This window comes from Drosophila ananassae, unplaced genomic scaffold (genome assembly GCF_017639315.1).
Source record: "Drosophila ananassae strain 14024-0371.13 unplaced genomic scaffold, ASM1763931v2 tig00000147, whole genome shotgun sequence".
Lineage (NCBI taxonomy): Eukaryota > Metazoa > Arthropoda > Insecta > Diptera > Drosophilidae > Drosophila > Drosophila ananassae.
This window is the reverse complement of record NW_025319130.1, coordinates 25,037-41,438: the sequence shown is the minus strand read 5'-3', so window position 1 is coordinate 41,438 and position 16,402 is coordinate 25,037. Positions and strand designations below refer to the sequence as shown.

Sequence of the window (16,402 nt, the reverse complement as noted above, 5' to 3'; positions counted from 1 at the left end):
CCTGGGAACCTACATGTCAGCATAAAACTCTGACCAATCAAAACTATTCAACCAAAGTCCATCTATGCTGCCAGCGTCGCTGTCACCGATAAAAGCTATAGTTATAAGAAAATTGAATTTGTAAAATCAGTTTATAATCAACGATCAATCCAATAGGATATCTTTATAACTCATTCTTGAATTTATTTATTTTATTTTAAATCGGGAATTAAAACATATAATTTGTACAGTTAGTTATTCAAGAGTAGCTCGGTCCCATTTCACAGAATGTTTTAGGAGTTATATTCGCCGCTGCCGGATTCAGTTTACTCAGGATCCGAAGCAGTTTTATAACTTTGTAAATACTAAGCGTAAAAATGTATCTTACCGCCCACTGTTTACGTTTGAGAACTTTTATGCGAACACTGATCAGGCAATGGCCTATCTCTTTGCACAGTTTTTTCAACCTACGTGTTCACCTAGCAGCAGTTCAGCCCAGCCTAACACTTACAATATCCAATCAGCCAACCTTATATTTGCCCATCTTTCGATCAAAGTGGTGTGTTATCGGATCTTCTTAAGGTCAAGCCCGTGTATTCGCCAGGCCCTGATGGAGTACCAGGCTGTGTTCTGAAGAACTGCGCCGAGGCTCTGTGCAAACCGCTCGTTAAACTTTTTAATCTATCGCTCTAAACTTCGATCTTTCCCCTTATGTGGAAGGAATCTCTCATTAATCCGCTTCATAAAAACGGGGAAAAATTCGACCCGGCAAATTATAGAGGCATCTCTAAATTGTCAGCAATTCAAAAGCTTTTTGAAAAACTTATCACTCCACATTTTCAACACCTATGTTGTTCAATAAAAACTTCCTGCCAGCATGGCTTCATGAAGCGCCGCTCACCACTACCAACTTATTGGAGCTAACATCTTTTATGACGGATGGGTTCCGGAATGGCTTACAAACATACGTCATTTACACTGACTTCAGTAAAGCTTTTAACTCTGTTAACCATTCGCTTCTTATAATTTAACTCAGTCTTTTGGGATTCCCAACCGATCTTCTTATCTGGATTTCGAGCTACTTATCTGGGAGAACCCAACGTGTTTCTCGCGTTTAGTCCGCGCAACATCTGGGGTGCCCCATGGAAGCCATCTTGGACCCCTACTTTTTGCACATTGTTATATACATCATTGGTCCGTCCGATTCTTGAGTATGGATCGTGTGTCGTGAGTCCTCAGTACGGAGTACTCCAAGATCACATTGAATCTGTACAAAAAAACTTTCGCTCTTAGTGGACTTAATTGGGATGAAAATCTTTACCTTCCCTCTTATCGTATTTTTACTAAACACTTTAGACTTTTACTAAACAACTTACCATCATTAACAAACCGTTAACCCTTAATCTTATTTATGGAAATGTAGACAGCCAGCACTTACTAACACACGTTAATTTTAACGTTCCTAGTAGAAGGACTAGAAACTTTCGTCCTCTACTCCTCAGCCATTGTAGTTCGACATACGCCCAACACTATCCACTCAGGGCATTATGTTCGGACTACAATGGTCTCTACCACATCTTGTAATTTTGCTCCACTAACAATCTTAAATCGCTCATATTAACCGCATATTGCTGCCTCTGCCACTTCCTACTTTTGGAGTGGAGGTTCACTGTTCTCGTCCATGGTGGACACAAATCCATTCATAGGTCGGGTCGAAAAGTTTCAGCGGTTGCGGTCCTTCCTCGTGAGTTTGCCTTGGAGACATATTGATCGTCTCACGGACAAAAATTATGACGTCGCATTGGAGTTGCTAGGCAGCAGAACGAAGCACAACAAGTGCTGTTGCAGAAAGTGGACGATGCCACGCAGTCTAAGTGGAAGGAAAGGCAAGCTGACTCGGATTCCTTGGATTCCATTCCAACACGGGAGTCTATCGCAAATTCCGTGAGAGGAGATGCCGGATTCTGAAGAGCTTGGATTTGACGACGACATCACTTGCACCAAACTTTGCGGTAGGACGGCGTAGTCATTTTCAGTGTGTCAGTGACGTCTGTTTATAAGCCATTCTGGAAGCCTTCCGTGATAAAAGATTTTAGCTCCAATAAGTTAGTAGTGGTGGAGCGGCGCTTCATGAAGCCATGCTGGCACGGAGTTATTATTGAACTACTGTAGTATGCATGGGTCATTATAGGAAGCATCCACTGTAGCAATACAATATTGTGCTACAGTGTTGTTATATAAACATAATGCCCCTGCCAAATTGCCAGTTATATACATATGCCTTTAAGCCTCACTCCTGGGAAGTGCATTGGTCAGCAAATTCCCATGAGTTGACAACGCATACAAGTGAGCCATGCATACTTACACCCTTACGCTCGGGTCGCTACCAGCCTTATATACGAGCATAGAAATATATATGTATATGAATATAGCCGCGACTGATCGCTGCTTTTATAGGCAACGCAGCCGCGAGCAATAGAATATAAATACACTCTGGATTTGACTTTTAAAGAATAAAGAACGACATGGCTAAAAACCCAAAACATAATATCTGTATAAAGATTATATTTTGTACTTAAAGTTTGCATGGCGACCGTGACACAGATCCTGCCAGGAGTCGACACAATAAAAAAAAAAAAAAAACAAAAAACAAAGTGACAAACAAACATAAATACAACATAAAAAAGTATAAATATATATAATAAAATATTTATATATATGGCACAACAAAAACAACATTATTCAACACAAAAATAAACACAATTACTTCTGAGAAAGGCCCAAAAATCATCACCGTCAATGAGTGAAAAAATAAGTTCGGAAGGCAATCCATCCCCTGTGCCACCGATGAATGACCAAGATTTCAACAAAGCTACTCCTGTCGAACAAAAAGACGCACCGACTCTAAGGAGGCTTTAAAACTGTGTCCAAGCGATGGACCACGCCCACTCACAATATCTGAGTATAGGGCTCGACAGCAGAAAACGACACTGAAGAAAAAGAAGCGCAGTGGAAAACGAGTTTAACTACTTAGGCAGAGAAGACTCATTAAGCATCTTATAAAAGCAGCAAGGACGGAGCAGGAGAAGAAAACACACGAGAAGAACCTGGACGTTATCGAAAAAACACTTCGCAATGGTGCGCAGTAACGCAACAAGTGCTCTACATATCCGTACCAATGCCTAAGTTGCCATTAATATTAAGGAATTCTACCCAAGCCGATGCGCGAAAGCGCTGCTTGAAAAATATTAACCACTGTTGGGCTGTATACTAAAACCATATAACTGATGTTGATTTATATAGAGCAAAATATTGTAAATCAGTTATATGTAAATTAACAATTTTTATTTTTTCTTTCTCTTTTCCTTCATATTTATAAATAAACCCAACGCAATTGCGCACGGGAATTAAAGATTTTGACCTTCTCTTAATTTTTTTTTAATGAATAATTGCAATAATAAGTTGGACTTCAATAATAACAAGAAAGGAAAGCTAACTTCGGGCGGAGCCGAAGTTGATATACCCTTGCAGTTGAGTCGCAGTCCGCTAGGTGGCGCCACGCATCTTATATTATTAGATATATAGCGGATCGTATATAGTCGGCCGATCCTTATGAAATTTGGCATATCGAATTATTTTGCCAAAAGAGGAATCCATTGAAACTCCCATGCTTCTAACTTGAAAAACAACGAAGTTATAGCATTTCCGATCAATCAGTTATATGACAGCTATAGGATATAGTTGGCCGATCCTTATGAAATTCGACAAATCAGATTTTTTTTCCCAAAATTGAATCTGTACCAAATCCCATCTTTTTAACTTAAAAAACACCAAAGTTATGCCAATTTCGATCGTTCTATGACAGCTATAGGATATAGTCGGCCGATCCTTATGAAATTTTGTACACAAGATATTTTGGTCAAATATATATATCAAATAGGATATAGTCTACCGATCCCGGCCGTTCCGACTTATATACTGCCTGCAAAGGAAAGAAGGGTGTGTGCAAAGTTTCAACTCGATAGCTTTAAAACTGAGAGACTAGTTTGCGTAGAAACAGACAGACGGACACACGGACCGACGGACAGACGGACAGACGGACATGCTCATATCGACTCAGGAGGTGATCCTGATCAAGAATATATATACTTTATAGGGTCGGAGATGTCTCCTTCACTGCGTTGCACACTTTTGACCAAAATTATAATACCCTCTGCAAGGGTAAAAAAATAAGCCATATATATTTGGCATAAAATATAGAATTTTAGAACAAATCCCAAATATGCGTTTAATAGAGACGAAAACTGTCGATTCCACGGCAAAAGTCATAAACAAAATAGAATCACAAAAAGTAGATATGGAAACGGTTACCCTATTGTTGATAATAATCGTCGTTGTAATGTTAGCGAATGTGTTTATCAAATTATACAAATTACATTATAAATGCTGGCGCAAAAGATTCCAAAGTCAAGCTAATAACTTGGATAAAATCTAAAAAAAAAATTTAAAAAAAAATACACATTGCAACATCAATTATGATCAAAGGTAACAAATATAAAAATATTCTCAATTTGAAACAAAACAATAAAGATGACCACCATAGAAGCCATTAGAAAGGGATGCTTATTTTAAAGAACATGTGCAACAAATAGTCCCATCGACTCCAATAAGCATAAATCAATTAGAATACCTTCTAATTGAAACATTTAATTTCGAAAATTCACCATTAATACATTGCTCAAACACACAAAAAGCGATTGTATTAAGCACCATTCCAGGTGTCCAAATAAAATCAGTACTGGAAGAACATGAAACATTAGGCAAAACGCTTGTTATGGTAGTATTCAGAAAATAATTCTCCGTATTAACAAAAATGCAATGGAATGAACTATACACCGAGTTGAATAAATTAAAACCCGATTTTGACAAATCATATAAATCTTGAACTCAAAATCGTACAATTCAACAGAATACCATACACAAACACGCGGAAATATTAGTAGCCCGTTTCAATAAAGCGCGGATATTAATATATGACCAGAGAGATCGATTAGATAAAAATCGATGGTCACAAGTTTCAAAGTTCCTAACAAGATTGCGATCTAACCTAATAAATATAAAAGAAAGATATGACTTGGTTATTTCAGTGCCAAGTATCTTAAACACACCCTTAGCAGGAGAACCTGGGGACGAATTAGAAACTCGAGAACTACCAACCACAGACCAAGTAGAGTTGGAAGATTTAGACTCTGATAGATTAGAAATAGAAGAAAAAGACCTAAACAATGTAACTATACCCGCAGTTCTCTTGTAATCTGAATTATCAGACAAAGATGAAGAGGATATAGATTCCAACAACATAATAGACCAAAAACCAATTATAATGGCAGACGAAACAATTGCCCAACGGGTATACATAAAAGATATTTCAAATGCCATCCCAGAGTTCAATGGCCAAAAAGTAGGTTAGGTTAGGTTAGGGCGGTGATGCAAGGGGGACATAGAAGACACCCTCGCTTCCACTTGAGCCGCTAGGGCTCCTTATGCTGCCGCTGGAGCAAGGGTTTCACCGAGATGCAAGGGTTCATCTGCAGCACAGATTCCCTCGTGGTCCCTGTGACCGCGAACCCAAATGAGGTAGATGTCATGCTGTTCAGCCATCTCGTTGAGAGATCTGCAACAGTCATTGACTATCCTGGAGTTGGATGAGAATCCGTCAAGTGCCTTGAGCGCTGCCTGACTATCTGAAAAGATACATATTGTACCCCGATTGCCCCTTAGAGCTGGGGATTCCAGTGCTTCCTTAATGGCTATTACCTCAGCCTGGAAAACACTACAGTGGTCGGGGAGTCTGAAGGACTCCTTTCTTGCTCCATAGATTTGCCTCTCGCAGTCTTATTGCGGCCAGAGTGGCTGTCTTTACCCCCATCAGTTCCACTGGTAGTAGGTCGAGGATAGTGTCTAGGGCATCACTAGGCATAGTGCGTAGACTGCCTGTTATACGGGCGGGCCACCAGACCACAACACCATAGAATAAGATTGGTCTGATGATCGCTGTGTATAACCATCTGACCATCTTGGGGGACATACCCAATTTAAGGCCTACCGCCTTGCGGCAGGTATAGAGTGCTATTGCCGCTTTCTTAGTCCTAACAGCAATGTTCAGCTTCCAGTCCAGTTTCCTGTCTAGTGTGATGCATAGGTACTTCGCACTATCACTAAGAACTAGTGTTTCTCCTAGGAGCTTCGGAAGTCTTAGGTTAGGTATTTTAAACTTCCTGGTAAACAGCACGAGCTCTGTCTTGGACGGATTGACTCCCAGCCCGTTCCTTTGCGCCCAGGCCGACAGAACTTCGAGCTTCGCATTATGTCGCATAGCGTCTGTGGGAATTTCCCTACGAAGGCAATAGCAACATCGTCCGCGTCCGCAATGATCTTAAAATGCCAAAAACACTTCAAAAAGGTAAAACAGCTGAAAAGTTCACAACTGAAATCGAAAACTTGCGGAAGCTTCTTGAAGCATCGTATATCGATGAGGGGTTGCCTGCCGAACATGCTGATAAATTCAGCACAAAAGAGGCAATCAACACAATGACTAAAAATTGTGAACATGGATGCCTTAAAACAGTACTAGAAGCAGGCAATTTTTCAACAATGAACGAAGCCATCGCTAAGTACATACAATGTAGTACCGATATGACAGGCAATCCAAGTACAATCCTATATAACCGAAGAGGACAACCCTACCACAATAACAACTTCAGAGGAAATTACCGCGGAAGAGGTTACGGAAGTGGTTATTATAACAATAATTACCACCAAAACAACGGTTATAACCAAAATAATGGGTATAACCCAAACTATAATAACCACACCAATAATTATAGAGGTCGTGGAAATTCTAGAGGTAACAACCATTGTGGAAATAACGGCTACAATAACAGTAACACTGGTGGAAATACCAATTCCCAAGTTCGAACTGTTGAATCCCAGCCGGAAAACTAAAGACTTCACTTAAGAAAAAGCCACAAAACTTACAACTGTACAAAATAAACCTCAGCCTCAATATTTATGTAACCATTAAAAAATTACGATACAAAAACATCCCTAACTCTGTTAATAGATACAGGCTCAGACATTAGCATTTTAAAAATAAATTCAGATCAATATAATGAAGTAGATTCAACAAAAACCATAACAATGTCTGGTATAGGAGAAGGTACGATTAAATCTCAAGGTTTAACTTTTGTAGAAATTCAAACAGGAAAATTCATAATTCCATTTCATTTTCATTTAGTAAACAATGACTTCCCAATACCATGTGATGGCATATTGGGAATGGATTTCATAAAAAGGTTCAATTGTCAACTAGATTTTTAAATAGATCAAGATTGGTTAATAGCAAGACCATAAGATTTCAAGACATAAATATTCCAATTACGCATTCAAATAATAATAACTTATTTATCCCAGCACGATCCGAAGTCGTGAGACAAATTAATATAATAACCACCCATAAAGAAGTCCAATAAAAAACAGTGTATAGATGAAGGCATCATTATAGCCAGCACTATAACTGATTCAAGCAACACATTTGTCCGAATATTAAATACGACCAATACAAATAAAATTATAAACATTTCCAAAATAAAGTACGAACCATTGGAAAATCAAATTGTCCAAAGCAACGAAACTAAAACCAGAAAAGAAGATGTCCTTTCATAATAAACGAAAAATTTTCCTACAATGTATAAAAGCACCCTCACCAAACTATGTACCAAATTTACAGAAATATTCAGATTAGAAACCGAACCAATTTCAGCTAATAATTTCTATAAACAGAAGCTGAGATTAAAAGATTTTACACCAGTCTACATTAAAAACTATCGAACACCACATAGCTAAAAAGATGAAATAAACAAACAATTAGAAAAGCTAATAAAAGATGATATAGTAGAACCATCAGTATCAGAATACAAGAGCCCATTGCTGTTAGTACCCAAAAAGTCACTTCCTGGCTCAGAACAAAAACGTTGGAGACTAGCTGATAAATTCCCACTACCAAGAATCGAAGATATCTTTGATCAACTTGGTAGAGCAACATTTTTTTCCTGTCTAGATTTAATGTCTGGAATTCACCAAATTACCCTAGAAAAGGAATCAAGAGATATTACCTCTTTCTCTACAAGCACTAGGTCATTCAGATTTAAAAGACTACCTTATGGAGTAAAAATAGCAACAAATTCATTCCAAAGAATGATGACATTAGCATTTTCGGGATTAGAACCATCCCAAGCTTTCCTTTATATGGACGACTTAGTAGTTATAGGTTGTTCAGAAAATCATATGATAAAAAATCTAACTAATGTATTCAATCTATGTAGAAAACACAACCTTAAGTTACACCCTGAAAAATGCTCTTTCTTTATGCACGAAGTAACATTTTTGGGACACAAATGCACAAACAAAGGAATTTTACCCGATGATAAAAAATTTAACGTAATAAAAAATTATCCTGTTCCGTCCGATGCAGATGAATCTAGAAGATTCGTAGCCTTTTGCAATTACTACAGACGGTTCATACCAAATTTCTCGTATTATTCAAGACACCTTACCCATTTGTGCAAGAAAAACATAAAATTCAACTGGACTACTGAGTGTCAAGAAGCTTTTGAATATCTTAAAAACGCATTAGTCCAACCCACACCATTAAAATACCCAGATTTTAATAAAGAATTTTGTATAATAACAGATGCTAGTAAGCATGCATGTATACATTGGGCAGTTAACTATTTTAGACCATATATATATGGAAAATATTTCACTATCAAAACAGACCACAAACCATTAACATATCTATTTTCAATGAGAAACCCAACTTCCAAGTTAACAAGAATGAGGTTAGACTTGGAAGAATATCAATTTACCGCAGAATACCTTAAGGGAAAAAACAATTATGTGGCAGATGCCTTATCAAGAATAAGCATCGATGAACTAAAAGAAATGAATAGACAAATACTAAAAGTCACTACTAGATCCCAAAGTAAACAGAAAAATAACTGCGCAGTTTCAACATCTAGTTCGGATTTGCAAAGCCCAAGCCCAAGATATTTGACGTCATTCATAACGAAGATGTTAAAAAAGTAGTGACCTTGCATTTAACAATATCAAAGTGTTCTCTCAAGAAGGGAAAACAGATATATGCAAGAATAAACGTTGATGATCTATATACCAATGGAATATTCAATTTAGATCAATTTTTCCAAAGGCTTGAAAAAATAGCCGGTATAAATAAGATTAGACAACTTAAAATGGCACCGAGTGAAAAAATCTTTGAACTCGTTTCAACAGATAAATTTAAAGATAAGGGCAATGAAATATAACTAAATTTAAGAGAAGCGCTACACCAGCCGGTGACCATAATAGAAAATAAAAAAGAAAAGGAAGCTATTCTGTTTACATTACATGACGATCCTTTACAAGGCGGACACACAGGCATAACAAAAACGCTAGCAAAAGTAAAAAGACATTACTATTGGAAAAACATGACGTGACTTTGCAAACCACGTAAAGAAAAGTCTGAAATGCCAAAAATCAAAAACCACAATCCATACAAAAACGCCTTTGACAATAACAGAAACCCCATTAAAAGCGTTTGATATAGTATTAGTGGACACGATCGGTCCATTACCTAAATCAGACGAAGGTAACGAATATGCAGTCACTCTAATATGAGATAATACTTAACAAAATATCTCGTTACAATCCCTATACAAGACAAAAGTGCAAAAACAGTAGCAAAAGCCATATTCGAATCTTTTATTCTAAAGTACGGTCCAATGAAGACGTTCATTACGGACATGGGAACTGAATATAAGAATTCAATTATTAATGATTTATGCAAATATCTCAAAATTAATAATATAACATCAACTGCAAATCATCAACAAACATTGGGACAATAGAAAGAAGCCATAGAACATTTAACGAATACGTTAGATCATACGTTTTGTCAGATAAAACAGACTGGGATGTTTGGCTTATATACTTTACATATTGTTTCAATACAACACCCTCTGTTGTACATGGATACTGTCCATATGAACTAGTGTTTAGTAAAATCCCAACCTTAAACATTAAATTCAATAGCAGTGAATATATTACGCCACTGTATGACGTAGAAAACTTTTCAAAAGAATCAAAATTCAGACTCGAAAACGCTTATAAAAGAGCGAGAATGATGATTGAACAAAATAAGCAAAAACAAAAAGAAACCTATGATAAAAGATCAAATGATTTAAAATTAGAAATAGGAGATAAAGTTTTATTAAAAAACGAAGTAGGGCATAAATTAGACTTTAAGTATACAGGACCCTATAAGGTAGAAATTAAAGGAGAACGAGATAACATAACAATCTCAAACGTAAAGAATAAAAATCAAAGAGTTCATAAAGATAGATTAAAGAAATTCTATTCATAATTCTATGGTGGCCACCAATCCACTGTGGGCAAAAATCCCGTTTTTGGTGCATAAACTCTAGTTTATAAGATATTGACTTAAAACTTTTTTTGTTGTATTATTTTAACTAAAACAAAATTTTGGTTTTTGTTTTTTTTTTAATTTGCGTACCGCTCAGTGGTTAAAAATGCACTTTTATATAAGAAATTATTACAAATTATAATTTGAATCACAGTTGGTATTACATTATAGAAAAATAAAATTAAAATCTGTTACGTATTTAGAATCTATTGTTAAATTTTACGAACACTGAAAAAAAATTGGATAACATTTTTTTAATAACTTTAAAATTTTAACTTACTCTTTTCCTTGTGTTTTAGTTTTCCATATCGTCTGGTACCTCTTCCTCTAATTCGATTTCAAAAGTGTCACTTACATCATCGTTGCCATTTTCTTCACCTGTGTCTTCTGCGCACGAGTTTTGGGATGTACTTCCGTTTTTGTGGCCAACACCTGGGGATATGATTGGCGAATCCAAAAGATCGACAACCTCTGCTGGCAGAGGCATCCTGTTGGTTTTTGTGATCCAAGAACTAGACAGTAAAGGATCAGACGAATCCATAGCTCTGTGAAAGACATCTGACATATTGTCAATCCGGCTACATTTTCTGGCATGATTTTTCCGGTCAGCCTTGAAAAGCTTGTGTCTTGCTTCTGATGCACTTTCTGCTAAGGAGCCAACAGGAACAATTGATTTTTCAATGATAATGTATCCATGTACTAAAATTTTGTGTACTGTTGGCGACATGGGGTACCAAAAATAATTGCTCCTATATATAGTAAAAGTTTTAAAACAGAATAATTTGAACTTTTCTGAATTTATAGGGTAATGACAATTTATGGCTATCAAAATTACATGTAGGCGCTGAATCAAAATGTGATCTATTCCTAATATAGAGGACAATAATTTTGGGTTGGAGAATGCCCGCCTCGCCGTATTTCCGTCATTTGTATTGCCACTGCCATTTTGTCTCGGCTTGTCCACATGAAGCCCCATATCTTTCCAAAACGCTGCTTGAACTTTATATTTTCGTGCCTCCAATTCGATTTTGTCATTTCCCTTAACATGCCACTTTCTAAGCTCAATTCTGTATGATATTTTAAGCAAGAATTCAAAAAACGAATCCATGCATGAAGGGAACTTAATCCATACCATAATATTTTGGAATAAAAATCACTTGTAGTAAGAAGCTGGGTGGGCTTTGCCCCACACATTGGACACGACTGGCAGGAATTTGTTCCTGTTAATATATTTAAGACCTTGCCGTCTATAAGTGTTAGGTGCCCATCGAATTTTACAAAAATTGCATTCGATTGAAAAGCATGCACGTATAAATCCAGGTTTTTAATCTGATTGTCCAAGTTTTCTTTTTCTTCTAATATAAGAGACGTTGTTTCCTTTAAGTATGCTATTTTTAGAGGACGGCAAAATCGTATGGACTGAGGCGATTTATTTAACCAAATGACTCTTTGTTTTTGATCTATCATTTTTATGGGAATAATTGATGTAACAAATAGAGAATCATCTAAAGATTGAGACTCTGCGATGCTTAATTTTTGTTTGTATAAACTGTGACCAGTAGACCCATAACAAACCCATAACTAAAAATAAGAGTACACTGAGTAACATCTGAAAGTATTTCACAAACTTCCTTTTGCATCAGTAATATTCTTGAAGCGGTATGGTTCAATAAGTTTTGCATGGAAACTTTTGCTTCATTTTCGGTGCATTCTATTCCAGCAGGTCTACATTTTAATTTCTCCTCGGCTATTTTCGAATAAGAGGGGTAAATGTCGCAGCCATGTTGTTTACTAAGTTGTTTTACATTTATGTATTGCTGCTTAGTAAACCCATTTTCCATAAAAAAAGCGAATGCCTTTTCAGAAGTAATTGGACTCGGAGCCAGCAATCCAGTTCTATCAGATTTTTTTATAACTTCATTTTCAGTTGATTTTCTGGCAGAAATGTTAGCAGCTTGTAGTAACAAAGGGGTTGAATTTTGATTTTCTATCGCAAGTTCAGATGCCAGCTTTATTTTGAGTTGTTTACCAGCAGCTTCATATGTCAATTTCGGACGACCACCTTTATTCTGTGGGGATTCATTTATATCAGAAAGTCGTATAGTCATATTGCCGGCTAGCCACATGGCGTGTTTTTGTCTAAATCGCTTTATGTTTCGGCAGCATCATGGCAAATGTTTATTAATGTAATTAATAAAGTTAGTAATTTTATTTGATATTTTTTGGTTTATTGTTTCGATTTGATGATCGTCATTCAATTTGTCGAATATGTAAGTCATTCAATTTGTAAGGCTTCTCGCGAGCGTTTTTTGCTTTCCCAAATTGCAAGAAGAGCGCCGTGACCAAACACATATGTGCCTGGATAAACGCAAGTTTACCAAAAAGGAGCAAAAAGGAGCAAAAATGGTTAATTGTATGACAACAAGGACACTTTTGTAGTTAATTTCTCGTTCTTACTCTTTTGCAAGGCTGTGCCATAAATAAGTTATTCTCCACAAAACACAAACACAATTGTTAGTTCAAATCTATAAAGATACACATATAAAACAGTTCACAGTTGGACAACAAGACATATAATAACAAATTTTTAAGCTTATTTGCATTAATAATTACCTTCGCAAGGAATTTCCATTTTTAAATTTTTTTTCAAACACATTTTTTTTTTCAAAAAAACTTTTTTCAAACAAAGCAGCAAGCACGCAAAGTTTACCAGTTTTTCGCGCCAATTTAACAACATTGCAGGGTCTCTCAAGCAGCTAACTTTGTTTGAGTGGCAACACTACAGGGTTGCCACCAAAAATGTTTTGAAAGCGGGTTTTTTCAAATGAAGATATCTAGATTCGATTAGTATGGGTCATTCATAAAAATTAATTAGGAAAAAAAATAGGTTTATGCACCAAAATCGGATTTTTTACCCATTGTGCTGTGGGCCATTTTGGACTCACAATAAAATTCGAGGAAAACGACCACATAAGGTGAATCTAACAGTCTTCTGCTGTTTTTCAACTAAGGCAGTACACCTAGAGGTGGTCACAGACTTGACTACCCAAGCCTTCCTGGCGGCGTTAAAGAGATTTTGCGGACGACGAGGATTACCAGCGAAAATCTATAGCGACAACGCGACTAATTTTGTTGGAGCCTACAACGAACTATCAGAAGTAAAAGAAGCAATTTTCGCCGAAGAGGCACAAGCACTGATACACAAGACCTGCGAAAATCTGAGCATAGAATTCAAGTTTATACCACCTCGGGCACCCCATTTCGGAGGCCTATGGGAAGCCGCGGTGAAATCAGCCAAACACTTACTGAAACGAACACTATATACCGCTACCCAAATCATCAAGAACTTGAAACCATAGTCATCGATATTGAAGCTATTTTAAATTCTCGTCCGTTGACATCCGTCTCTTCCAGCCCGAGGGATCTTACGGCATTAACGCCAGGGCACTTCCTGATTGCAGAACCTCTAACGGCATCACCTGATATTCACCAATCAAGGCGACGCACAGGGTTACTCACTCGGTGGAAGCGGATCGAACAACTACGAAAGGAATTCTGGACACGTTGGAGCCACGAGTACTTACATGAGCTACAGAATCGATCGAAGTGGACAAGAAGTTGCAAAACAGTAAAGATTGGTGATCTGGTTATAATGAAGGAAGACAACATCGCTCCGTTGAACTGGCCCCTGGGACGCATCGTAGCAATCCATCTGACGCGGAGCACTGAACATCGTTGGAAATATCGCGAATGGGCTGTTCGGAGTACTCGATGATGAGTACGCCAAACGGATGGAAGAAATTATTGGTAAACTAAGATCCCAAGAAAGCATCACGCATAAAATAGTAGAGAACCAAACGTCAGTTCTGGATACCACCATCAACATTATGCGGAGGACGACGATCGAAACGCAGAAGAGGATGCAGGACCTAGAAGCCAGCCTGGCCAGAATCAAGGTGAGAAGCCATGCGGCTGATCGGTATCTGCCACATGCAGTTTCAGAGTTGGTCGTCGTGGCAAGTCACATTCGTCGAGTCCAGGATGCTGTATTAAATGTGCTAATCGGGGCACATGAAGGAAAATTGAGCCCTGCATTGGTGTCGGTAGAACAAGTGAAACAGGTGATCACAAAAATACAAACACACCTTCCACCGGGAAGACGATTACCCATCACAAGTGAGACAGCACGAGACTTATATCGACTGGCGACCACAAGGGTACAAGAAACCGAGGACTTACTAATGTTCCATACGAGTGTTCCATTAGTCGAAGAAGACGAATTCACAGTATATCGGATGGAGTCAATTCCACAAATAACGAGAGAAGGCCTGGTGATAACCAAGACGGAAACAAAATATCTAGCAGTCGATGATCATCGGAAACACCACTTTACGATCAATCAAGAACACCTCAGTCAGTGTATCAGCGGGACGAACGGAAATAAGGTATGCGAGTTTAAGCAAACACTATTGGGCCCGGACGCCCATCAACTCCCTTGTACGATGGCGGCACTATCAAGACATCGGGCAAGGGAATGTAAGCCAGAACCAATCAAGGGGACCAGTTATTGGGTTCAATTAACAGAGCAGAATGCATGGATCTTTGGGACAACGAAGCCAATAACAATGACCTATGTATGCTCGGACGAAAAAGATCAAATCATCATCGACGGCGTAGGCAAGCTGACAATCAGGCAAGATTGTGTGATCCAAAGCCCGACCATTACATTGTTGGGGCGGGCGCAGTTTAACTCATCAGGAACAATAAGGATGTCAGGAAGTTACGTTCACGAGTGGCCATCACATGAAAAAATAAGGACAACAGAAGGACAGTTGGAAGCAACATTAGATCAGCTAGACCAACTACATGCAGAGGTGCAGGGGCTAAAAACATGGACAAAGCAAGCACAGGAAGAGGTGGACAACGAGGCAGACTGGAATCTGGTTCATCAATATTCCGGAGTAATAATGTCAGGAGTAGCAATCCTCATAGCCGCATGGGCAGGGTACACGCGGTGTGCCCGGAAGGACACCTCAGCAACCCATCACCGGAGGACGACAAGGAGAATAACCCAAGGAGAAGAATTCCAGCTGGTCGAACAACGACCCGGGCTGGCCATGTTGGCAAGAGATGGACACCACAAGAGATTTGAAGTGTACGATCCAGAGGCTCCACAGTAAAAGGCAAGCAAGACATACATAGTTATAAGAAGGGTTTATTAAATTAAGGTAATCTTAAGAAGCTTCTCCATCACTGGTACCCATCGAGGAAGCACCACTATCAGTAGAAAGGTTGTCATCACTGCTCCAAGCGGAACGACGAGAGAGGCGCCCTAGGGCAATACGGCCAAACGGTCGAAACTGGACAATAATGAGATCGCGATCCTCCATTCCCAGAGAGGCTGGGGTACCGCGGCGAGGAAGAATGCGGCCATAGTACCAGAAGTGAAGATCAGAGCAGCGTAAGCGGAGGCTGCGACAATATTCATCCATGAACTCCTGGATGTTGGAGTCCCGCTCATGACAGGTCCATTTCATACGGCCATAATAAGGACCAATAACTCGAAAGAAGAGCAATGACATGATCAACGAAGATACGAAGAGTGGTGCAAAAAACGAACCAGCAGCCCCTATTATTGAATACTTCAATGGGGGGGGGGGAGAATGTTGGCACCTAGTGCCAAGACCTACTAATCACTCAAGATGCATCAGCAGGTCACAATACATGGCACCTAGTGTCATCAAGATGCATCAGCAGGTCAGAATGTATGTTGGCACCTAGTGTCATCAAGATGCATCAGCAGATCAGCATATACAAGCATCAGACCTACTAGCCTATTAATATTGTAACTCTAAGCATAAGCCAATACCCAACTCGGCACTA

General features: G+C 38.4%; 1 protein-coding gene across 1 annotated transcript; it reads left to right on the top strand.

The window, feature by feature from the left end:
- Positions 1-14,310: 14,310 nt before the first annotated feature.
- LOC123258313 lies at positions 14,311-15,699 on the top strand. The gene has a single exon (XM_044718182.1). It carries the CDS (start codon positions 14,311-14,313, stop codon positions 15,697-15,699), a length of 1,389 nt encoding a protein of 462 aa, XP_044574117.1.
- Positions 15,700-16,402: the final 703 nt, after the last annotated feature.